The sequence below is a fragment of the Schistocerca serialis genome, chromosome 6 (assembly GCF_023864345.2).
Source record: "Schistocerca serialis cubense isolate TAMUIC-IGC-003099 chromosome 6, iqSchSeri2.2, whole genome shotgun sequence".
Taxonomy (NCBI): Eukaryota; Metazoa; Arthropoda; class Insecta; order Orthoptera; family Acrididae; genus Schistocerca; species Schistocerca serialis.
The window spans coordinates 559187938-559212750 of record NC_064643.1 but is presented as its reverse complement, the minus strand read 5'-3'; the positions used below and the strand labels follow the sequence as shown (position 1 = coordinate 559212750).

The 24813-nt window shown below is 38.6% G+C and overlaps 1 protein-coding gene across 1 annotated transcript in view; it reads right to left on the bottom strand.

Annotated features, from left to right (window-relative positions):
• LOC126484983 (zinc finger SWIM domain-containing protein 5-like) overlaps window positions 1-24813 on the bottom strand; it is a 148222-nt gene that overhangs the window by 10973 nt on the left and 112436 nt on the right. The window contains exons 5-15 of the mRNA XM_050108588.1: window positions 20861-21009; window positions 17562-17712; window positions 17298-17452; window positions 13287-13450; window positions 13042-13181; window positions 9959-10333; window positions 7522-7688; window positions 6669-6913; window positions 5821-5975; window positions 4594-4757; window positions 3829-3976 (exon numbers count right to left, since the gene is read on the bottom strand). Of these exons, the coding sequence (XP_049964545.1) occupies window positions 3829-3976; window positions 4594-4757; window positions 5821-5975; window positions 6669-6913; window positions 7522-7688; window positions 9959-10333; window positions 13042-13181; window positions 13287-13450; window positions 17298-17452; window positions 17562-17712; window positions 20861-21009 (2013 nt within the window). The remainder of the gene's footprint in view (window positions 1-3828; window positions 3977-4593; window positions 4758-5820; window positions 5976-6668; window positions 6914-7521; window positions 7689-9958; window positions 10334-13041; window positions 13182-13286; window positions 13451-17297; window positions 17453-17561; window positions 17713-20860; window positions 21010-24813) is intronic.

The following is a 24813-nucleotide window of genomic DNA, read 5'->3' as shown; positions in this document are numbered from 1 at the left end:
TTCATGACAAAGCACAGAGTGAGCGGCCTTTTGTTGTCAATAATGGTTTGGCTGAGTAAGTGAATGATAAAATTCATCAAAACAGATAGTTAACTATAAGACTGCTTTGTGATAAGTTTCCACAGGTATCAAAAACTGTTTTTCACGAGACTGTCACAAATCATTTAAATATTTGCAAACTGTGCTCCTCTTAGGTTCCGTAAACGCTACTGCATGTTCAAAAAGTGAAGCGACTTGGCAGTGTTTTAACATTTCTTTCCCAATACAGTGATCAAGGAGATGAATTCTTAAATGGAATGGTGATCACTGATGGAACTTGGGTTTGTCATGTCACTCCTCCAGAATCAAAACAACAGTTTATGGAGTGGAGGCACTCATGACACACCCCCCCCCCCCCCCCCCTCCCAAAAAAAACATATAAATTGTGTTCTGGAACAGAAAAGGCTCTCTGCCTGTTGAGTTCCTTCCCAGAGGTGAAACCATCAGTGCAGTACAATACCATGAAACATTGAGTAAACTTTGGTGCTCAGTTCAGAACAAAAGGTGTGGAATGCTCAGTCAGTGCATTGGTTGCTTCATGACAATGCAAATTCCCATTTTGCTGGCATCACTGAAAATTTTATCCAACAATTCTACTGGGAGCAGTTTGATAACATGCCATCCAGTCCTGATCTCACAACTTTTGGCTATCACTTGTTCTTGAACTTCAAGCATGACTTTGAAGGAAGGCACTTTGACAGTGATGATGCAATAAACGGTGTTCAGCAGTATTTGTCTTAACTAGTAGCATCTTTCTAGGAAGACGGCACAGAAAAGTTTGTTTCCTGCTACGACAAATGTCTGAACAAGGGTGGCAACTTACAGGAAAATAGTTTAACAAATCCTCTTTCTTGTAAAAATAAACTTTGGTTAGAAAAAAATGGTTTTCTGAGATTTCCCAAGATGTTACCAACTTTCCAGGCATGGCTTGTATATTATCACTTATTTATTCTGACATCTTTTAAAGCAAAATATTGTAAACAGATTTTTTTCTAAGAATGACTCTGATGCCTTTAATCCTGTATATACAACACAATCTATGTAGGTGTAGAGTTCATAGCTTCTAATAGTGCTTTTAGTACCACATATACTGATGAATCAAAATATTATGACCATTGTCCATTGTGTGACTGCATTTGTGTGGTGATATTGTGGCCACATGACCCAATAGAGAATGTATATAAGTGGAGCAGAGACAAATGTTCTATCAACAATACAGGCTCACATATACAACTTTGACAAAGGGCAAATCGTTATGCCCAATATCTGGGAATGAGCAACTGATAAACTGCAAAGCTGCTCAGCTGCTCAGCTGTTCAGCATCAATGGGAAGTGGTTGAGGGACACTGAAACCATGAGTGGGCGTGCCCAATATCTGGGAATGAGCAACTGATAAACTGCAAAGCTGCTCAGCTGCTCAGCTGTTCAGCATCAATGGGATGTGGTTGAGGGACACTGAAACCATGAGTGGGCGATGAGATGTTGGATGCTCATACCTCATCAAAGAATGTCGAAGTCAGTAACTTGCTTGCTGTGTAAAGAAGTACAGGCAAATCTGATGACAGAATACAATGCTAGCACAAGCACAAGTGTTTCAAAGCACACTGTTTAACATGCATGGTTGAACATAGACTTCCACAGCAGACAATTATATGTGTTCCCATGCTGACCCAGCAACTTTGTCACTTCCAATTGCAGAGGACATGGGATCATCAATACTGAACCATGGATCAATGAAAACATGTCACCTGGATGAATCATATTTGTTGTTACACCAGTTGATGATCATATCTAGATATGCTGTAAAAAAGAAAGGAAGATTAGGGTTTAACATCATGGTGACATCAAGATCATTAGAGATGGAGTACACAAGCTCTGAATGCTCCAAGAAAGGGAAAGAAATAGGTCATGCCCTTTCAAAGGAACCATCCTGGCATTTGCCTAGAGCAATTTAGGAAAACCACAGAAAACCTGGAAAGACTGTCATCCAGATGAATAGCTGCTCAAAACATGCAGTGTAACATGGATGCAGGTCAGTAGAGGCAGTATCATGCCGTGGTGGACAGTCTTTGGGGTTTTCATGGAACCTGTGGAAATAATTGAAGGCACCTTGATAGCTGTGTACTATGTCAAGAGTACTGTGGACCATCTGCATCCCTTCACGTTTTATATCTTCACATCATCTTCCAGCAGGATATCTGTCCATTTTGCAAGACCAGAATCATCCAATTGCAGTTTGAGGAGCACAATAGTGAACTCACATTGATGCCCTGGCTATCAAATTTGCCTGATCTGGATGTCCTGGAACATGTCTGGGATGCTGTTAGGTGCCAGCTCTGCACTCACAAACCACCAGCCCATAATTTACAGGAATTTCTGACCTGTGGATAGACATGTGGTGCCACATACATCCAAAAACCTACCAAGGACTTGTCGAACTGATGCACAGGTGGACAGTGCACTATTAACCTGGTGGTCATAATGTTTTGGTTCATCAGCGTAAATTACCATCTAACAGCAAATTTAATCTTATCTTTAAAGTCAACAGTTTGCTGTTTCTTCTTTGGGGTGTATATCTCAATCAAATTACTCTTAGCATCCTGTCCCTCCTTCCATAATTTTCACACCATCTACTTACTCAACCTGAAAATCTTGGAAAACTGTACATTCATCTCTTCCATCAGCACCATCATTACTTTCCCCTTCTCATTGCAGACAAACAGAATGATGATAAATGCATGCAGCTATGTGCGTAGGGTGAGGAAATTGTCTGCATTTACATTCCGTGCTTGCACAGGAAACTATCAACACACACAACTCTGAAGTGATCCCTAAAGTGATATAAATTTTGGCCCTATTTCCACTCAGCACCTTTGTTCCTGAGTGACTGCGAGTGACTTTGAAAAAACACTATGTGTACATTAACTTTCAAGATGTTTGCTGATACATTCATACACAATTATTTCTTTTTTTCTGTAAGTTCATGTTCCTTGGTATTTGCTCAGAACCATATCTATAGGCAATCTGAAAATGCATCTTTATAGTGCAGAGGGAAAGCTATCCAATGTTGTGCATACAATGCATGTTATATATATGCAAAGATTATCTTGCTAGTCATGCTTCACAGAAACTGTCTTTGCAGGGACACCAAAGTGTATACGATTTCCACGAAACTGTCAAAGAGATTTGCAACCAGAAAGCTTTGCTGAATACAGGATTTATTGTTATGAAAATTTTATTAAGTGCATAGCACAAATAAAATTGACTTTACAGCACAAGGCAATATGACAGCATAGAGTAACACCAGTTGCCAAGCAGCGAAAAATATCTTTGGCATAAGCTCCGTGACAAGAGATTGTTCCAAACAGATGAAAACTGCATTTGTACAAAGCTTGGCAATGTGTATCAGGTTGCCTGAATAAGGCACCTGTATAGTTGTTTATTATCTACATCCAAGGTTACTGCTTGATTATCAAAAGTGAAGATTACATAAACTGCTATAACCAAGGGTTAGTAGTAGCTTATAAATGTGAAGAATTTCATGTCAAGGAATAATGCGAACAATACAAACAACATAATCAAAGCAGTTAAATAAGCACATCACATCACAACAATCTGTATGGAGTCAGTGTCCAAGATAGTTTCTTCCATGGCCAGGACCTCCTTTAAGCATTTCATTTACAAGTAATTCATAAAATATTTTAAAATAACCATTCTTGAAAACAACATGATATGTCCGTGTATAAATTTTTTAATCCATTTTCCAATACACATGACACAAACATTTACCTGTCGCTTCTGTAGGTGTGAAGAGTTGATACCAGTTCTGCATGATTGAGACAAGAGCTTCTACACCCACCTCTGTAGCACATGTTACCAACCATCGTACCATTTCACGACGTCTCCAATTTAAAGAGGATAATGTCATTCTCATAACCTGAAATTAAAAAAAAAATTAGTTACACTTGTCTGACATTGCATGTCACTGGGGTGATCTATAGGTTATATTATTCTTGAAAAATCAAGTTTTCCGAGATTGCTAGTGATTCTTTTTATTACTATAACCAGTTTCAACAGATATATGCTGATGATGACAGCATTTATCTACCAAAACTGGTAATAGTAATAAAATGAATTTCTACCAATCTTGGCAAACTTGACTCTTCAAGAATAATAAGAAAAGAGTAGCTTTATGTTTTGGATGTGGGTATTTTTTTTAATAACTCAATCTGCCTTTTTACAGTAAGTTCTTTCAGAAACAAATTTTTTCATTAGTTTCAAAATATGAATTCCATTCATTTGAATGCATGATCAAAACCGACATATAGCTACCTGTTCTGGTTTGCATTATTTTACATTTATGTGGAAGGAAAATAATTGCTGCCTCAATATCGAGAGCCTTATTGAAAACGGATTCTGGTAAATCAACTGAGATGAATGGCATGCTCCATTTTTATCTTCTTTGGAACTATAAACCACTCAAAATGCAAACTAAAACCAGTACTTTTTATTTTTTTAACACTCAAATAATGCATTCTCTTTCAAGTTTCTTACCTGCAGTCCTAATTCAAAGGCTACACTCAATAGTGTTGGATGCCTAGGCCCATTTTCTGGAGTAGCAAAGCGAAAGGCATCTTGTGCTAGCTTAAATAAGTGAGAGGAACTATGTATATGGCGCTGTGACGACTCGAGTACAGTTCTGAGTCTAAGAACATCACCTGTAAAATAAAAATGATACAGAAATGAGAATAGCATCATTGTAAGAAGTAATGTTATCCATTAAAGAGCAAACTCACATAATTGAAAGAAACAGTGGTCTCATTAATGTAATACTGGAACAAACTGGAGGTAAAACAAAGTAAACTGATTGAGTGAAAACCACCACACATTTTATAGAGCAGTTGTTAAAGGTGGACAGCCATATAAATAAAAATCAATCACTCTATGAATTTTTTATCTTCTCAACAGCACACAAGATATGCATACGAAGCGATCTATTACATTGCAGTCATAATGCCACCTCAATGTAACTGCGTATTTATATGTAACTGCGTGTTTATACACTGATGAGCCAAAGCATTATGAACATCTGCTTAATAGGTTGTTTGTCTGTCTTTGGAATAAAATACATCATTGATTCTGAGTATCAGGTATCTGACAGTTTGTGGTAGGTTTTTGGAGGTATGTGGCATTAGAAGTCTATACACAGCTCCCGTAATTTATGTAAATAACATGCCACTGATTTGCATGCACAGTGATAGTGACTCAGATGGTTTCCATAGGATTTACATCAGGTGAATTCGCTCACTAAGACATCAATGTGAGTTAACTATAATGCTCCTCAAATGAAAGTAGCATGGTTCTGTCTCTGAACATGGACAGTTATACTGCTGAACGGTGACATTGCCGTCAGGGAAGATACCAAGCATGAATGGATGCAAGTGGTTCACAGCTGTCAGTGTGTCTTTGATTACTAACACAGGTCCCATGTTTTAGCTTATCAGTGTGTGTTTACCTGTTTGTGTGAAAAAAGAGTGCAAGTTCTTAAGCTGAGTTATGTTCTAGCTCTTGTTTACTTGTTTGTCTACCGCTCAACAACTCCAGTATACAATGAATGTTGTTTTGTACTAATATCACTACTTAAACTAGGATCTCATTTATTCTTTTAATGAAGTTTCTTTGATCATTTTCAGTTCTTTTTTTTTTATAATTAAGCGACAGACGAATTACAATACAATCCTTCAGGCCAAAAAATAGGTAGATATGTTGTTATAAAAATACCTTTTGCTGCACTGAGCATTGTTGAGGCCAATGCACATTGTTGAGTTTCAATATGGCCCAGTGTAAACCAACGAGGATATCGACTCAGGACTAATGAATTCACATTTGCATTGACTGGGTCATCAGCATCCTCATGCTCCTCCAAAATGGGTAACCTACAACATACAGTTCAATTTTAGTGAACTGTATCCCACTTTCAAAAGACAATCTCATAGTAGCAACAACACGTATTTTTGTTTGGAAATAACAAATGATATGATGATGTTAAGACATACTTCAACTCACATTGGTAAACAATTCTGAAAAAATCACTGATCAGAGACTGGAACAGAGACTGTTCAGGAATCTTTGGTGTAATCAAGGACAAGGCAATAGGTTCTCATCACCTAACAAGTAAATTAACTGACTGTCTAAACAATAGAGAGCTCAATCAACTGTTGCTCTATTTTTTTTTCTGCTTGCAGCTTCACATTCTGCTTAGTAAGAGAGAGGTACTCCAGCAATGAAACAGTAAGGATGGATTGTGAGTTATGCCTGGGTACTCAGTTGGTAAGTGCATCGCTTTCAAAAGGCAAGATTCCAGGCTCAAGCCCTAGTCCAGCATGCAGTTGTAAGCTGTCCAGACGCTTAACATTTTGTTGTAAGTAGCCAGGAAAAAAACAAAATCTTCCTTTGAGTTTTTTTAGTGTTATTTGGCTTGCATTTCTCCAATTGAGAAAACTAGTTTCATTCCTCCAAAAAAAATTATCTTTTTCTCTCCACAGTCTCCATCAGTGTTGGTATACACATTACAACATTTCTAACATTGATAGAATCTGCAAAAGAAAGAATTACCAAAAGGCACTAACCTCATAGCACGTAGACCAACCTCATAGGCTAAGTCAGGGTAGTAGTTGAGAAGTGAGAGGAACAGGAACCTAGCAAAAGTATGCATTGGAATGCTTTCTGGATGGATGCCAATACCCAGTCCACTTGAAGGGCCTCCTTCAAGTAATACAATTGCCTGGCGCCGTAGCACCGCAACCAGGCTGTTGTCCAGTTCTATTTCTTGCAGCTTTGCAATCAGACGATCTTCTTGTTTGCAGGATTTCTCCTGTTGAAAACAAAGTGATATGATTATTGCTTAAAGTTGTTGTCCTTTTTAAGTTAAGTGAATCCGATCTTTGTTTTCGTTGATGAATGTGAATTACAGCGGCATTCTAGAACGTATATTTTAAATTTCTCCTAAGCTTCCTTCTCAAGGATACAGTGTTAACTTTTAAAATTATTGGAGTAACATAATACAGCATAATAGATGCACTATGGAGTCCAACAAAACATCTAGGAAACAAAAATTACATACAGAAATAACACTGAAGACAAAATTCCATTATGGTTGATTAAAAAATGTTTCATGCATGTAAATATTTAGTAAATACTGTCATTCATGAAATTGTCCATTAATTTAATAGAATAATTAGACTGGCTTCCTCAGTTACAGAACATCTGATAATTAATACACCTGAAATTGCACCAGTCACCAGGAGTGACCTGAAGGTTATATTATTCTTGAAGAACCAATAATACCTTACACATTAAAATTACTTTTTTCCTTAAAGATCAATTACATATGGCAGTTGGTCAGTAAAAACTATACTGCAAAAAAGGCAGTTATCTGAGTATCAAATAAATATAAACAATAATATATTAACTGGTTCTTACCTGAGCATAAAGTCCTGTGGGCATAATACGCTGCTGACCCAGTCCAATGAGAGCTACTTCCACTGCAAGGGTAAGGTAAGTTTCTGAACGATCACGAGAAGCCACAACAGGAACATGGTGGTACCGAGGAGGAACGTTGGCACTTGTGTCATCAACGCCAACAGGGTCTGCAGACAAGAGTGAACAATCATGTAACAGGGAGACACAACAACTTTTCTATCCACTTTTTTGTGAGATTCTAATTCTGGTATGCATGTACTGCACTGAACCTGGCAACCTATGAATGAAAGTGACACACCAACAATGAGCGAATCATTCCTTAGTGCTGTAGCTTGACAATGAAAAGAACATTTTCAGTGTCACAGAGAAGAAAAGGTTCAGTTCATAAAAAGAAAAAGCAGCAACAAAGACAGGAAAATAAGTATAAGGATATGAAATGAGGAGCTCAAAAATAACAAAATGTGAACGAAAATTCTCGGGAGAAAATAGACAGGGATTACGTCAACTTCTTAACATTGATGGATAGCTCTGAAATAACTTCAGAAAATCTAACAGAAACAATTAATCAAATGAATCTTTAAGAGAAAATTGCAAACAGAACTGATTACAGAATTTGAGTCAAAAAACTACATACACAAAAAACATAAAAACGCTCTAAAATATACACAGCAGAACCTCGCTAACCTGACCTCAGATGGTCCGGCTCCCCACTTAGTCCAATCATCCCATTTCCAGTCTTTGTTTACCTACATGGATCACTGCTACAGTCAAGACTGGATTTGCTGATGGCTCATTATCTGCAAAATGGAGCAGTAGACAGTTGACTGTCGCTAGGTGGAATAGTTCGATCACTTTTAGTATGAAATAACTTGTTTCTGTCTCAATTCTTAAGTGTAAATTATTGGCAATGTTCTTCTTACACATTAAAGTGTGTAAAACTAAATAATGGCACCAACTAAATGTAAACAAGTGGTACTGCCTTTACAAGCAGTCGATGAGCCCAGTGACATAAGTGAGTGGATCAGTGCAACTACACAACAGAAGCATCTCATTGACACTGTAATTCGAACAACTGATGAATACAAGAAACATGACGACAACAAAGACAATGAATCTACGGCTCGAATATCACTTACAGATGCTAAGAATGCACTTGATATAGCCCTTCAATATACTGAACAAAGGTATAGGTCTACCCCAATAGACATTTTGCAGATTATAAAATGGTAGAACATACTGGCTAAATCAAAACTCTCGTATGCTAAGCAAAATGACATTAAAGACTTTTTTCATCTTGGTTAAGACCGGAACATTTTCTTCTGGGTTATTTCTCATGTTTTAAACAGTTAAGCACAAATCAGTTTCATGTCAATGCAGTAATGTAATAACGTATGTATAGATATTGAACTTTCAACTACAGCAACAGTATATTATTGTACGATACATATATATTTTACAGTACATGCACTACTGTGCATAACACTTTTGTGAAATTTTAGTGTGTAAATGTTTTCTTTACATTTTATTACTGTTTTAACAAGGAGCAACATTTCAGACAGTATTTCCAGTTGAAAATTAAAGTTGTGCTGTACTGTATTGTGATGTTTTGGGACAATCAAAGTGTTACTCTGATAGTCTGACCTTTTCTGCATTCCGGCCATGCTCCAGTACTGTTGGGGACGGATTAGTGAGGTTCTACTGTAGTAACATAAATAGGTAAAATAGAAAGGGTTACTGGATTTAAGTATCTTGAAGACAGCATAGAACAGAATTAATCAGAAAGACCAACTACACATATAAGGGCATACAAAATGGAAAGAGCATATGATTTGACTAAAAATATATACAAGACATGCATCCCTCTGAATAAAACACTAAAACGTTATATTACAGTGCAGCCTGTTGATAAAATGCAGTACCATGAGACAGTTTGTTTTGGTAGCAACAAAAATGTCACAGCCATGTCAGACTAATACACATGACTTAATTACCAATCTGGATTAGCCTGACACAGGTGCAACATTTCGGCTGTAGCCAAAAAGAAATTGAGACATGATACTTCATTTTATCAATGGGCTGCACCACTGTTTTATGGCGCCTCTAGTGGTGTGCTGAGGTACAGTGGCACAGAGATTTGAATGTGTACTACGACTGCAAACTGTATCTGCAGACAAACAAAAAATTAATTATGTGACATTGTTTTTTCAAGGTCATAATTAACACTTTATGGCTACCCCTTGCATGTAGTGCAAATAAAGTACCATTCTGAGATGAGGAAAGTGGCATAGGAGACAAAATTGAGATGTACTGGATGGAAAAAGCCAGAAGACAGATGATTATCTGATCCCCACCTCCAGCCCCCATCCACAGTTCCATTTACATCAAGCTCATTTCAGACTAAAGTCATGTGAAGAGAAAAACTTTTCAATTCACTTACCAAAGTAAGATGGTGTACGAGGAGTCTGATCATCTGGGACCAGTGAGGCTTCAGCCAACGTATCGAACAGACATCCGACTGGGTCTAGAGGGTGACCGACCCATCCCTCCCCCCAGCCTGTCCCAGACACTCCAGCAGCCGGTCCTGGTGTAGGGACAGGGATTGTAGGGGGAACAGGAATGGCTGCCGGGCAGCGGGAGGAGCATGGCGTTCCCAGCACGGGCATGCGGTGGCGGCTCTCATGCCAACGGCGCTGTGCGGCTAGCTGCTGCTGCTTCATCGTGCGGACGACTGCCACGGCCAGCCTCAAGGCAGCTCCCTGGTGGCCGTGTGAACGCAGAGCATCCACGCGAGCTGCACATGTCGGCAGTGGTTCTGAAACAAAATAGTGCCATTATATACACTAGACTCTTGCTAATCCAGCCCTCAGTAGTCCGGCCTCTCAGTAATCTGGCGCACATCCAAAAACATGTGCACAATGAGTTATCATGCGCAACAATGCTTAGTTAAACAATGCTTTATATACTTTATTTGAAATTGCAGCTTTCTTTGCAGTTCGGAATCATGTCTACTAAAAAGAAATGTGTCACGCTAACCTCAAGCAGAAACTTGAAATTTTAGATAAGTTAAATCAAGGTTCTTCACATAAAGCCATTGCTGCTGAGTTCAATGTTGGATGAGTAACTATGAAGAACTGGATGTAGCTGTTTACAGATGGTTCACACAACAGTAAAGGAATTCCAGTCAGCGGCCCGATTATAAAGGAAAAAGCAGCCGATTTAACAAACAACTTGGCAATAGTATCTTGTTTGCAGTGAGTGAAGGTTAGCTATCAAACTATAAAAAATGACATGGCATTCAGCAGCTGACAGTCATTGAGGAAAGTTGCTCAGCTAATGATAAGGATGCTAATGAATATGTAAGCACGATAATACGGAAGATAATAGAGGAAGAAGATTTAACTGCTGATGCCTTGTGTAATGCTGACGAAACAGGACTCTTTTACAAGATGCTTCCTTCAAAAACATAAGCTGCCAAGAACGAGAAGGAAGCTTGTGCTTACAAGCAACAAAAACAGCACGTAACATTAATAGCGTGTCATAATGCAAATGGGAGTCATAAAATACTGCTTATGGTGATTGGAAAATCACAACATCTACGTTGTTTTCAACACTTTGACATAAATACTCTACCAGTGTGGTATTGCACTCAGAAAAAAGCGTGGGTGGACAGACAAATATTTTCTCAGTGGTTCCATGAAATGCTTGTACCAACAGTGAGAAAAGAGGTAAAGAAGAAAAAGCTTCCATTTAAAGCTATCCTTATAATTGACAATGCTCCCAGTCATCCTTCAGATGTTTCACTAAAGTCCGATGGTATACAAGCACTCTTTCTCCCACCCAATATGACAGCCCTAATTCAGCCCATGGACCAGGGAATTTTGAAATCAATTAAACATCATTATCGACATTCATTTCTCATCTCCTTGCTGAACAAAAGTGAAAACTACTCTATTGAGACTATACGTGATGTTGTTTTCCAAGCAGCCGAAGCATGGGATAAAGTAGAGTGCGCTACCATAATGAAGCGTTGAATAAACTTGTGGCCATCCATTGATGCCGAGTTGGATCCAGTAGTGAGTGACAGTGATGAGCCCGTCAACTCGTATTTATCAATAACTTTGTACACTGACATGTTCCACGATCTTCCAGGAGGGGAAGAAATTGATGATGAAGATGTTACTAAGTGGCTGAATGAGGAAAACTGTGATACGGACCAAACTTTAACAGATGAAGATATAATCGAAAGTATGCAAGAAAGTAATGATGAAAGTGATGAAGAAGAGGACACAGGACAAGAGAGCATGAAGATTTCTCACACTGGTGGTGCTGAAGCTGCTGAGATCTTCCTGGAGCACATTACGCAACAATCAGATACATGCTGTACTGATGTAATGCTTGTAAAGTGGGTGCGTGTTAAAGCATGCCACCGTCGCGTATCATCATTGCGACAGTTAAAAATTAGGGACATGTTTCCTAATGAGTGATACGACTGTATAATTATGTACAGTATACATTCAAGGACTAAGTTTTCTTTGAAAATTAATGTACTTTTGGATTTAATAAAGTATATCCTCTACGTTTTAAAATTGTATCTTTTGGTTTAATAACGTACACTACACGATATCCCCTATGTTTTCAAAATAAATAACAAACAAAATAAATGAATAAAATAAATTTCAGACACTCTACAATCTATTAATCTGGCACCCATATGCACCAGGAATGGCTGGATTAGCGGGAGTCTAGTGTATTACTTAATCTCTACTTACTACATACTTCAGTAAGACCTACAGTGTACAGACACACTGCAGTCAGTAAAGCCTGGCACACTATAAAACTGGACAAAGAGGTACATGCCCGTATACAGTAAGAAATAATATGCATACCTGAGAAGATAGTTAAAGTGTATGATGTCAAAACTTTCAAAACATGAAATCTGGCACCACAGGACCATGGTAAATCCTTAAACTTAACATCCATCAGAGACAACTACCATAAAGAAAGTCTCATAAATACAAATAAATAAATAAATAAAAATAATATAAAATAAATTTTAAAGAAAATACTGGACCCAAAAAATGGTAACAGCAAATGAGCTACATTTCACTTTAGGTCAGAGAAGAAAGTAAATGAAAAGTTTGAACAAATCTCAAATACAATAAAAAAGATATTCTTTTCAAGAACACTAAAAGCACAAAAACAAAAAGAGCTGCAAATAAGATATTCATTTTATTCACTTATCAGCAGAACAAAAAGACATGGGTCCTATGGATGAAAGAAGTACATCAGAATCTAGATCTAGTGAAGCATGGGCTCAGTAAGAAAGATATATGAGACTTCTCTCCATCTCAGAGAAAAATACCATAAGTGGTAGATCTATCTAATGAGAAACCAGCAAGAATAGGAAGAGAGAACACTATTCTCCGAAGAAGAGTGAGCCAGAAATTCTGGCAAAAGAGTAAAGAAATTAATACTCCATAGCTAGCTAAGGCTATTAAATAACTGAATAAAAAAACTTACCATGCCACAATGGTTGCCCTTGTGAGTTGAAACTTCCACAAAGCAGAGAACTATCAGGAACATGGCTACAGTATGTATCACTTGAGAGAATGTGTTTCAAATGCAAGTTGTCCCAGGACATTCCAACTGCATCCATTGCCCTAAAAAAGTTTAAAATACAAGTGTATTTAACTGAAGTGTCTATGTGACTGCTATAGTTTTGATATGTATTACAAAACAGAAACAAATGGTAAAGTAAGTGGTACCTGTGGAACACTGTTCTAGGTACAGCTGAGGTAGTGGCTCTTGAATGATGACTTCTGTGGCCTGAGGTTCGAGGACGACCATTATTATTTATACCCTGGTAGCCTCCATCACCTCCCCCTTCATCATCAGAACTACTATCTGAGGAATCACTCACATGCATCTGCTAAAATTGGTAAAAGGAGAAAACTTAACTCATGGAAAATATCACACAAAATTGTAATTACAGCTACATAAACCATATGCACACATAAAAATGGCACAGAAATACACAGACATGTAATGAAAATGAAGGAATTGTAGCATTTAAAATATACTGTATTTTAAGGACTATAAAGTGCACTTTTTTCTTCAAAAATTTACCTCCAAAAATCAGGTGCATCTTATACTCAGAACTATATCTAAAAACAAAGATGAGGTGACTTACTGAACGAAAGTGCTGGCAGGTCGATAGACACACAAACAAACACAAACATACACACAAAATTCTAGCTTTCGCAACCAGCGGTTGCCTCATCAGGAAAGAGGGAAGGAGAGGGAAAGACGAAAGGATGTGGGTTTTAAGGGAGAGGGTAAGGAGTCATTCCAATCCCGGGAGCCGAAAGACTTACCTTGGGGGGAAAAAAAGGACAGGTATACACTCGCACACACACACATATCCATCCACACATACAGACACAAGCAGACATTTGTCTGCTTGTGTCTGTATGTGTGGATGGATATGTGTGTGTGTGCGAGTGTATACCTGTCCTTTTTTCCCCCCAAGGTAAGTCTTTCCGCTCCCGGGATTGGAATGACTCCTTACCCTCTCCCTTAAAACCCACATCCTTTCGTCTTTCCCTCTCCTTCCCTCTTTCCTGACGAAGCAACCGTTTGTTGCGAAAGCTAGAATTTTGTGTGTATGTTTGTGTGTCTATCGACTTGCCAGCACTTTCGTTCGGTAAGTCACATCATCTTTGTTTTTAGATATATTTTTCCCACGTGGAATGTTTCCCTCTATTATACTCAGAACTGTTTGATTCAAAATTCCTGACAGTCTTAAAAATGGCCATATACTCAGTGCCACGGGAAACCTCTCTCTATCTGGCAAAATTGGATTCAACTGGCAACAGCAGTGCACTGATGCAACGAACATAAGTTGTGGGGACTCACAAGCTTGCTAACACCGTCTCCCTCCTACCCCATCATCACAAAACTGGAACACTGTCTAGCCTATGATGAGTAATAGCAGTCTATGGTGCCAGTGAACTTGAACTGATAGTCATTTATGTTATCAGTAACAGTACAATATTTTTGTTGGTAACTAGTTTCGTGATGGGAAAAAATAAAAGGTATTCGTATGATGCAGGCTATAAATTGAAAGTAATAGAATATGCACAAGGACATGGAACCAGTGCAGCTGAGCAGCATTTCGACCCTCCACCAACAGAAAAATGTGACTGGTGGTCTAGTAAGGAAGAACAGAAAAAAAATAAGGAAGGGTAAATGTGCAAATAGAGGACTGAATGCAAAATGGCCAAAAGTAGAAGATAGCGTATTGAAATGGATTTACATACACCGTCAAAATTGTGTTAGAATTAATACAAAAGTGATTCCAGTACATGGTCATAAACTAGCATTACAGTGGAAATTAACAGATTTTAAGGGTGGAGTTGGTTGGTACTACAGCTTTATGAAGTATCATGGACTTAGTATGTGAACCAAAACCAAAATATCTCACAGAAAGCCACAAGAATATGGAGAGAAAATATTATCTTTCCATCACTTTACTATTCAACATGAAAAGAAAACCAATGTGGAACTAAGCCAAATAGTTAATATGGACAAAGCTCCACTGACATTTGATATGCCGAGTAACAGAACTGTTGCCATGAAATGTGCTAAAACTGTAACTGTAAAAACTGTAACTATAAAAATGAGTGAACATGAAAAATTGCATTACACTGTTGTTCTTTTATTTCATGCTGATGATATTAAACTTAATCCAATGATCATTTTCAAGCCCAAAACAATGCCAAATCCTTCTGAAACACCACCAGGTGTTGTTGTTCATGTACATGACAACAGCTGGGTGGATGAAGTTGGTATGAAATTATGGATTAACAGAGTATGGGAGATAATGGAAAGGTGCTTTATTGAAGAAGAGTTCTCTTCTTGTGCTGGATCAGTTTAGTGGTCATTTGATAACTTCTGTGAAAGAGACATTGAGACAGGGAAGTACAGAGCTTGCTATTATTCTGGGAAGTCTTACTTCACAATTGCAACTTTTTGATGTCTCGACAAATAAATCTTTTAAATTGTGTAGGAGAGTAATGTAACAAATGAATGATGGATGAAACCCAAGATGAATTCACACCAAAGTGTTCTTTAAAATGTCCTACAGTCAAACAAATGTGTCAGTGGCCAAAACAGTTGTGTTCTAGAGTGAGAGAAGACATTACTGTTAACTCTTTCAAGAAGTGGGGGATAAGTAAATCTCTTGGTGGCAGTGAAGACCATCTTATATATGAAGAGGACAATGGCCATGAAGAGGGAAGAAGAAGAAGAAGAAAGTTCAGATGATTTTCAGAGATTTTGAAGGTCAATTCGGTTTTATAAACTAAGAATTTTTGTCTCACTTTACGGTCTAATAATAAAAAGGGTAAAAATGTTATTTTTTAAAAAAGTGCTTAAAAGTTAAGTTGTGTCTTATAGTCCGTAAAATATGGTAATGAAATTACACTGTATAGAGATGTATTAAAACAAATATCTGTGGCTAGCAAAAATTAATGCTTCCAAATTCATTTATTAGCATATATAACGTATATATTGAATTCTTATGGCCCCAGCACAGTGATCAAGAAACCTGGAATGTGAATTTCCATAGGTTCTAAGACTTTCTTTCAATTTAACCTTCACCTTCAGCAAATCTTTTGGTATTTTCATTTACCAGAGCACACAGAAAATGGAAAAACCTTCCCAGAACTGGCAAACTACACTGATTATACAGGCTGAATGAAGGCATCTCCAATAAAACAATGTCTACTCAATGACAGTACCATACACTCTGACGGTTGGATTGATTAGTCCTTTAGTTATCCATTACTGCATAAAATATGAGTTTTATGAAAAGGATAAATTGTTGCTCATGATATAGAAGAGCCAGTGAGTCACAGACAGACACAATGAAAAGACTGCCAACCATTTAAGCTTTTGGACAAAAGAGTTGTTCAGAAATAAAAAAAGACACACACATTCACACAAGCACAACTCATCCACATATCACCATTATATCTGTGGTCTGAGTCAGGCTTGTGGTGAATGTGTGTGTATTTTCTATTTTCAAAGAAAGACTTTTGTGTCTGAAAGCTTAAATGTTTAGCAGTATTTTCATTGTGCCTGTCTGCAACTCAATGCCTCCTCTATATTATTGTGGTTCCACCCTGGAATGTCCATTACTAAGTATGAGGTTTTGTTACACTGCAGATGGTATAATGAGTATTCGACAAGAACTATCACTATCTCTGGTTGAGAAAGAAAGATAAAAGAAACTGAAAGAAGTACAAATAATTTTTTTGAAGAAACACACATTGATACTCCAGTGTTGCAAACATTAATTAATCTTAAGCAGGGGTAATACATAGGGAACATAGTAATCGTATAGAACAAGAAGAGGTACTTACAGTACCCACAGACATTTATTATCTGTCCCACATTTTGCTTACCTTTTCTTCAGGGCTTCATTCCTTTTGAAACTTTGAACAAATGCTGCATTCACCAGTACTACATTACTCAAGTGTTTTAAAGATATTTTGTAATATCCACAGTCTTTATAGTTTAAACACAACATATTTCCACACTCCAACAGTTTACTTTTTACACTCGTGTTCCCATGCCAAACAAATTTTTGGGAACATTCAAAATCCGTTATGATGTTAGGTATGTATTTTAGTGCTAAAGCACACTTGTCCTACTTATTGTTGCAAATGAAAGATAAAACTACTTTTTCACCACTTTCTCAAGGAACAACATACCGCAGCATCTTGGCGAGGTGGTTGTTGAGGTCTGAAATCTGGGTCTTCTTGTGGACAAACATCTATTAGTGTCCACTTTTCTAACAGTGCTTTCCAGTGTTGCTTTTCCTGGAGACTACAGTGTGGATTCAGAACAATGCAGACCCATAGGGCACCTGTAGGCAACAGAAAGGACAGCTCAGTTTCAATTATACAAGGAAAAATGTATTCAAAAATTTTCCTTAAGCACACAAATTTGCTCACAATATTTCGTCTCTTCCTTACCTAGCTGATCCCAGAGCTGCCTGCATTTATCTGTCATAGGTGTCCCCTGGGTCTTCCAAAGCATCAGTCTTGGATCAGAAAGGAACTGTTCTGTGATGAGAGTTAGCATTCTTGCTCCATTTGAATCTCTAGCTCTCAGCATCTCTCTCACCTGGAACAATCAAGATCATTCAGGCACTTACATCTGCAAAATAGGAATGAGGTTTGGGGAGGGGGAGGTAACTGGAGTCTAGATGCATAGGGTATTAGGGCTCCAGAAAGGGCAGTTAGAATAACTGTAAATATAAGTAAGTGTCAGTGATGTAAGAATTATTTTATTAAGTATAATTACTAGATGCATAACCCATGTACGTTCTTAAGATAGTTCTGCTCATAAAAGAGAACACAGGAGATAGTGTAATGACTACAGACATTCATCAATATAATACAGAATATACCTTAGATCATTATCACATGATACTGAACAACAAAAGAGCCTCAAATCATAATCCACTTGCTTCTGGAAGACATCGCTTTAACAGGTTGTCTGGAGATATATAGTAACTCCATGTAAATCTTTTTGAGGGCAAATTAAAATTTTTATTAGTTAGAAGATGTTCACATTCGCTTGAAAATTTCTGACCCTATTTTGTGTTGTATTATCTTTTACATTTATCAGTTCCAGAATATTACTGGCGTGAAATATTTATTTAAAGACATCTGAACTTTAGTATTATACATATTCATCATATTTGTAGTATGATTTTATTAACAAGTTAATGCTTACAAAAATGAGTATGTTCACAACTGTAAAGTTATTATTGGGCAAATAAAGATGGAGATCATTATTATTATTATTATTATTATTATTATTATTATTATTATTGAGCACACAGTTAACTTCTTTAATGAAACGATACTTCACTTACAAGAATGACACAGTTTTATTCATAGAAAAAGCAAACACACATAACTACTGTGAAAACTGAACTGCCTTAGTAGCATACTTGTGAAAAGTGTTTTGGACTACACTGCCATTGTTATCTAAGTTACTCAGTATTTTTTATGTTGTTTGGAAGACTGTCAATTGTATGTTGCTCAGTTTCCATGATATGTGAAGCAAACATTTTATGCAAAGTGAAAATTAAGACAATTCTTTGAAAATACTGGCATGAATTCCAAATGATCTCATTATTTTCACATGCTATTCTATCTTCTTAAATCTGTATATGTTCTCCTTAGCTTACACAGAAAGAATATTAATTTCTGATAGCCCATGATTCCACATTATTTTTGGTAAGTTATAGTCAAACAAGTCACAGTCATTCTTCCAAACACACATAATGTTCTGAAGTCCATCCTGCAGGAGAGCCTTCAAGAATGTGGAAATTATCTAATTATACAATAACAAGCAGAAGTAGCCACTGCACATAATGTCTCTAAAGTATAGTAACAAAAAGTTATGGTTAGTGTTAATACATCCGCACTAATACACTCCTGGAAATTGAAATAAGAACACCGTGAATTCATTGTCCCAGGAAGGGGAAACTTTATTGACACATTCCTGGGGTCAGATACATCACATGATCACACTGACAGAACCACAGGCACATAGACACAGGCAACAGAGCATGCACAATGTCGGCACTAGTACAGTGTATATCCACCTTTCGCAGCAATGCAGGCTGCTATTCTCCCATCGAGACGACCGTAGAGATGCTGGATGTAGTCCTGTGGAACGGCTTGCCATGCCATTTCCACCTGGCGCCTCAGTTGGACCAGCGTTTGTGCTGGACGTGCAGACCGCGTGAGACGACGCTTCATCCAGTCCCAAACATGCTCAATGGGGGACAGATCCGGAGATCTTGCTGGCCAGGGTAGTTGACTTACACCTTCTAGAGCACGTTGGGTGGCACGGGATACATGCGGACGTGCATTGTCCTGTTGGAACAGCAAGTTCCCTTGCCGGTCTAGGAATGGTAGAACGATGGGTTCGATGACGGTTTGGATGTACCGTGCACTATTCAGTGTCCCCTCGACGATCACCAGTGGTGTACGACCAGTGTAGGAGATCGCTCCCCACACCATGATGCCGGGTGTTGGCCCTGTGTGCCTCGGTCGTATGCAGTCCTGATTGTGGCGCTCACCTGCACGGCGCCAAACACGCATACGACCATCATTGGCACCAAGGCAGAAGCGACTCTCATTGCTGAAGACGACACGTCTCCATTCGTCCCTCCATTCACGCCTGTCGCGACACCACTGGAGGCGGGCTGCACGATGTTGGGGCGTGAGCGGAAGACGGCCTAACGGTGTGCGGGACCGTAGCCCAGCTTCATGGAGACGGTTGCGAATGGTCCTCGCCGATACCCCAGGAGCAACAGTGTCCCTAATTTGCTGGGAAGTGGCGGTGCGGTCCCCTACGGCACTGCGTAGGATCCTACGGTCTCGGCGTGCATCCGTGCGTCGCTACGGTCTGGTCCCAGGTCGACGGGCACGTGCACCTTCCGCCGACCACTGGCGACAACATCGATGTACTGTGGAGACCTCACGCCCCACGTGTTGAGCAATTCGGCGGTACGTCCACCCGGCCTCCCGCATGCCCACTATACGCCCTCGCTCAAAGTTCGTCAACTGCACATACGGTTCACGTCCACGCTGTCGCGGCATGCTACCAGTGTTAAAGACTGCGATGGAGCTCCGTATGCCACGGCAAACTGGCTGACACTGACGGCAGCGGTGCACAAATGCTGCGCAGCTAGCGCCATTCGACGGCCAACACCGCGGTTCCTGGTGTGTCCGCTGTGCCGTGCGTGTGATCATTGCTTGTACAGCCCTCTCGCAGTGTCCGGAGCAAGTATGGTGGGTCTGACACATCGGTGTCAATGTGTTCTTTTTTCCATTTCCAGGAGTGTAATTATCAGAATGGATGAAGAAAACTAGTGCTACTCACCTGCTACTTTTATCTGTTGCTTTCTACTGAACATTAATCACACTCCCTCAGGTTTCACTACAGGCCAGTCTAACAATTCACATAGTAAATTTTTATTTATCACTCAGTGTAACTGTATTTTGATGTTAATATTGATGAACCTCGCAGCTGCTGTTATGTGTTTAACGCCCTACAGTATGTATACTGGGACAATTAAATATTAACTTATGTAATATTAACTACAGTAACTAACACTGCATATTGTTCACCAGGGAGGACACTTAGAAGACAATAATGGTTCCTTAAAACTAGATGCCAGCTAATCATTCAGAAACTATTTACAAAACTATACACCAATTCATATTTAAATCTGGGTACAATAATTTACCTTTGCAAATAGCGAGTTTAGTTGCTTATTAGCATTGTAGTAGCTGCCTTGTGACAGGTAGGACTTCACCTGCTCACAAACTTGCTCCTCATCCAAGTGCCAGCTATGATCATCATCTGCACTTGCTCCAGCTGTTGGGTCGGGTGCACCTACCAAACAAAGCAGTTGATGAACACTCTGATACGGTGATCTGCTCCTTTCATTACAAATGCACACTATACTGACAGTAATTCAATGAGCAAGAAAAGTTGTGTTCCGTGAAAATTAATACAATTTTAATATGTCCATTTTGCTCTGTGTGTTGCTAGTTTCATGTTACATAGCTCACTTGCATGATAAATTGCAATGACGTGAAATGAGTCATTTTACATTCACATCACAAATCAAATTGTAAATATGGTTACATGCAGAGCATTTATGCTTCCCTCCCCCCCCCCCCTCCCCCTCCACCTCCTCACCCTATTAAATATACAGATGTCAGGTAGAAATTTCTACCCACCACCTTTTACACATTACAATACTAGAAATTCTTCTGCAGAATAGAAGGTGTTGTCAAAGGACAACATTTTTTAGTTTGATTCAAAATTTTCCATTGCTGTCAGACATTTTATATCACTGGGCAAATGTTCAAAAATTTTAGTTGCAGTATTGTGCACCCATCTGTGTGCTGAAGACAACCTTAAGGTGGAGTGACGAATGTCATTGTTTCTTCTGGTATTGTAATTGTGTTCATCTTTGTTCCTTTTCAACTGCAGTGCACTATTTATATCTATATTCATCAAGGAATAAATATACTGTAAAGCAGTAGTCAGAATGTCCAACTCCTTAAACAGATATTTTTTAGATCTTTCTAAAGCTTTTTGTACTGTTGACCCTAAGATTCTACTAAATGCAAGCCAGAACCATTAGGAATAAGAGGAGTAGTTAATGACTGGTGACAACCATAGTTAGCAGACATGGGATAGCATACAAACAGTAGAGATATAACATTTATCAAATAAGTCTAAACTTTCAGTAAAACAGTTATCAGAAACAAAATACATTAATATAGGCATTCCTGACAATGGCTGATAGTGTGTGTACTGTTATGAAACAATATGTTTACAGCACATTTAGGGTGTGCAGTGACTGAGAGTGGGAAATGAATGAACAATGTAGCATTAGCCTTTTTCATTATTAAACAACTTATTTGCAAAACAGTATTTATCATAGGAGTAAAACAAATGAGGTTGCACTATTTTAAACAGAGCAATCTTGTATTCAGGAGAGTCGGGGATCCAACCAGGCTGATTTAGGTTTTGTGTGACTTCCCTAAATTTCTTCAGGCAAATGCCATGATGGTTCCTACTATAAGGTCATGGCCTACTACCTGTCCCATCCTTGTCATATTAGATGTGTAAGTCTGTACATGTGAATTACTTTATTTTTGTTCTTAAATTGTAATATCCTGACATGTCCAGCATCCTTGTATAAACATCTACAGATGAAAAAAAAACAACGCAGCAACTACTGCTGTTGCTGCTGCTGCTACTACTAATACTACTAGATATGTACAAGATGAACATGGGTGAATACCATGAATTATTCTTATAGCACGTTTTTGAGCAATGAAGACTCTTTCTTAAAGATGACTTACCAAGAACATAATTCCATATGGCATTATTGAATAAAAATATGCAAAATATGTCCACATACTGATTTGCCTCTGCCCAAGATTTGCAATGATTCTAAGCTAAAATGTGGCTGAAGTAACATGTTTCAGGAGTTCTAAAATGTGTTTTTTCAAGTTTAAATTCTTATCAATATGGACACTTACAAATTTTAAAGTTTCCACCCTATTTACTATTTTTTCACCGTATGTTACACTTATCACTGGGCTAGTGCCTTGAAATGTGCAGAATTAAATATAAAATTGTTAAGGCTTTCGTGGCCACTTGTTGACAAACTGCCTATTGGCTTCTGTCTCGGGTTCTTCGGCCGACGTTCATCTAATGATTTTTCCGACGTTTCGCCAGCACGAGTGGCTGGCATTGTCAAAGCTTCACCCTCCATTGTTCACCACTGGCAATGGAGGGTCAAGCTTTGACAATGCCAGCCACTCGTGCTGGCAAAACGTCAGAAAAATCATTAGATGAATGTCGGCCGAAGAACCCGAGACAGAAGCCAATAGGCAGTTTGTCAGAATTAAATATGTTGTGTCTTTTTCAAATTGGGAGCGAGATCATTCACACAAGACCAATGAACGATGTTGTTAAGAACATCATTTATCATATCTTCAGTTGCTGTTTGTATGCTTGGATTGATTACAATACTAGTGTCATTCACAGAAAGAACTAATTTTTCCTGTTGGATATTAGATAGAGGATAATTCACACACAGAGGAACATTGGCATACCTAATATATTGCTAGGGAAAGATGAACGAATTACTTTTTCAAAGTAGTATCATTTTTAGATCAATTCAATGTTTTAGAGTGAGCATAATCTGTGTCTGAAGTCTGATCCTGCAAGACATTGTTGTTGTTGTTGTTGTGGTCTTCAGTCCTGAGACTGGTTTGATGCAGCTCTCCATGCTGCTCTATCCTGTGCAAGCTTCTTCATCTCCCAGTACCTACTGCAACCTACATCCTTCTGAATCTCCTGCAAGACATATAAGTATCATTCCATGGTTATTGTGACCTGTTCACTGCATCCACAAAACAATTATGAACTATAAATTTCTTTAAGTGTACTGAGTATGGTGGCACAGTTGTTAGCATACTGGACTTGCATTAGGATGGACACAAATCATCATCCAGACATCCAGATTTAGGTTTCCCATGATTTCCCTGAATAATTTAAGGTAAACGCAGGAACTGTTCCTTTAAAATGGGCATGGTCAGTTTCCTTCACCATCCTTCTCTAATTCAAGCTTATATTCTGTCTATAATGACCTTGTTGTCAACAGAATGTTAAACCACAAATACCTTCCTTCCTTGTTAAGATTTGAGAATACATACAATTAGTTATATATCTAAAAACAAAGATGTATATAAAAACAAAGATGAGGTGACTTACCGAACGAAAGTGCTGGCAGGTCGATAGACACACAACCAAACACAAACATATACACAAAATTCTAGCTTTCGCAACCAACGGTTGCCTCATCAGGAAAGAGGGAAGGAGAGGGAAAGACGAAAGGATGTGGGTTTTAAGGGAGAGGGTAAGGAGTCATTCCAATCCCGGGAGTGGAAAGACTTACCTTGGGGGGAAAAAAGGACAGGTATACACTCGCGCACACACACACACATATACATCCACACGTACAGACACAAGCAGACAAATATGTCTGCTTGTGTCTGTATGTGTGGATGGATATGTGTGTGTGTGCGCGAGTGTATACCTGTCCTTTTTTTCCCCCCAAGGTAAGTCTTTCCGCTCCCGGGACTGGAATGACTCCTTACCCTCTCCCTTAAAACCCACATCCTTTCGTCTTTCCCTCTCCTTCCCTCTTTCCTGATGAGGCAACCGCTGGTTGCGAAAGCTAGAATTTTGTGTGTATGTTTGTGTTTGTTTGTGTGTCTATCGACCTGCCAGCACTTTCGTTCAGTAAGTCACCTCATCTTTGTTTTTATATATATTTTTTCCCACGTGGAATGTTTCCCTCTATTATATTGATAAAAACAAAGATGATGTGACTTACGAAACGAAAGCGCTGGCAGGTCGATAGACACACAAACAAACACAAACATGTTTGTGTGTCTATCGACCTGCCAGCGCTTTCGTTTGGTAAGTCACATCATCTTTGTTTTTAGATATATTTTTCCCACGTGGAATGTTTCCCTCTATTATATTCATACAATTAGTTAATTAGTTGTCTGTGTGTTTCATCTCTCTCTCTCTCTCTCTCTCTCTCTCTCTCTCTCTCTCTCTCTCTCTCTCTCTCTCACACACACACACACACACACACACACA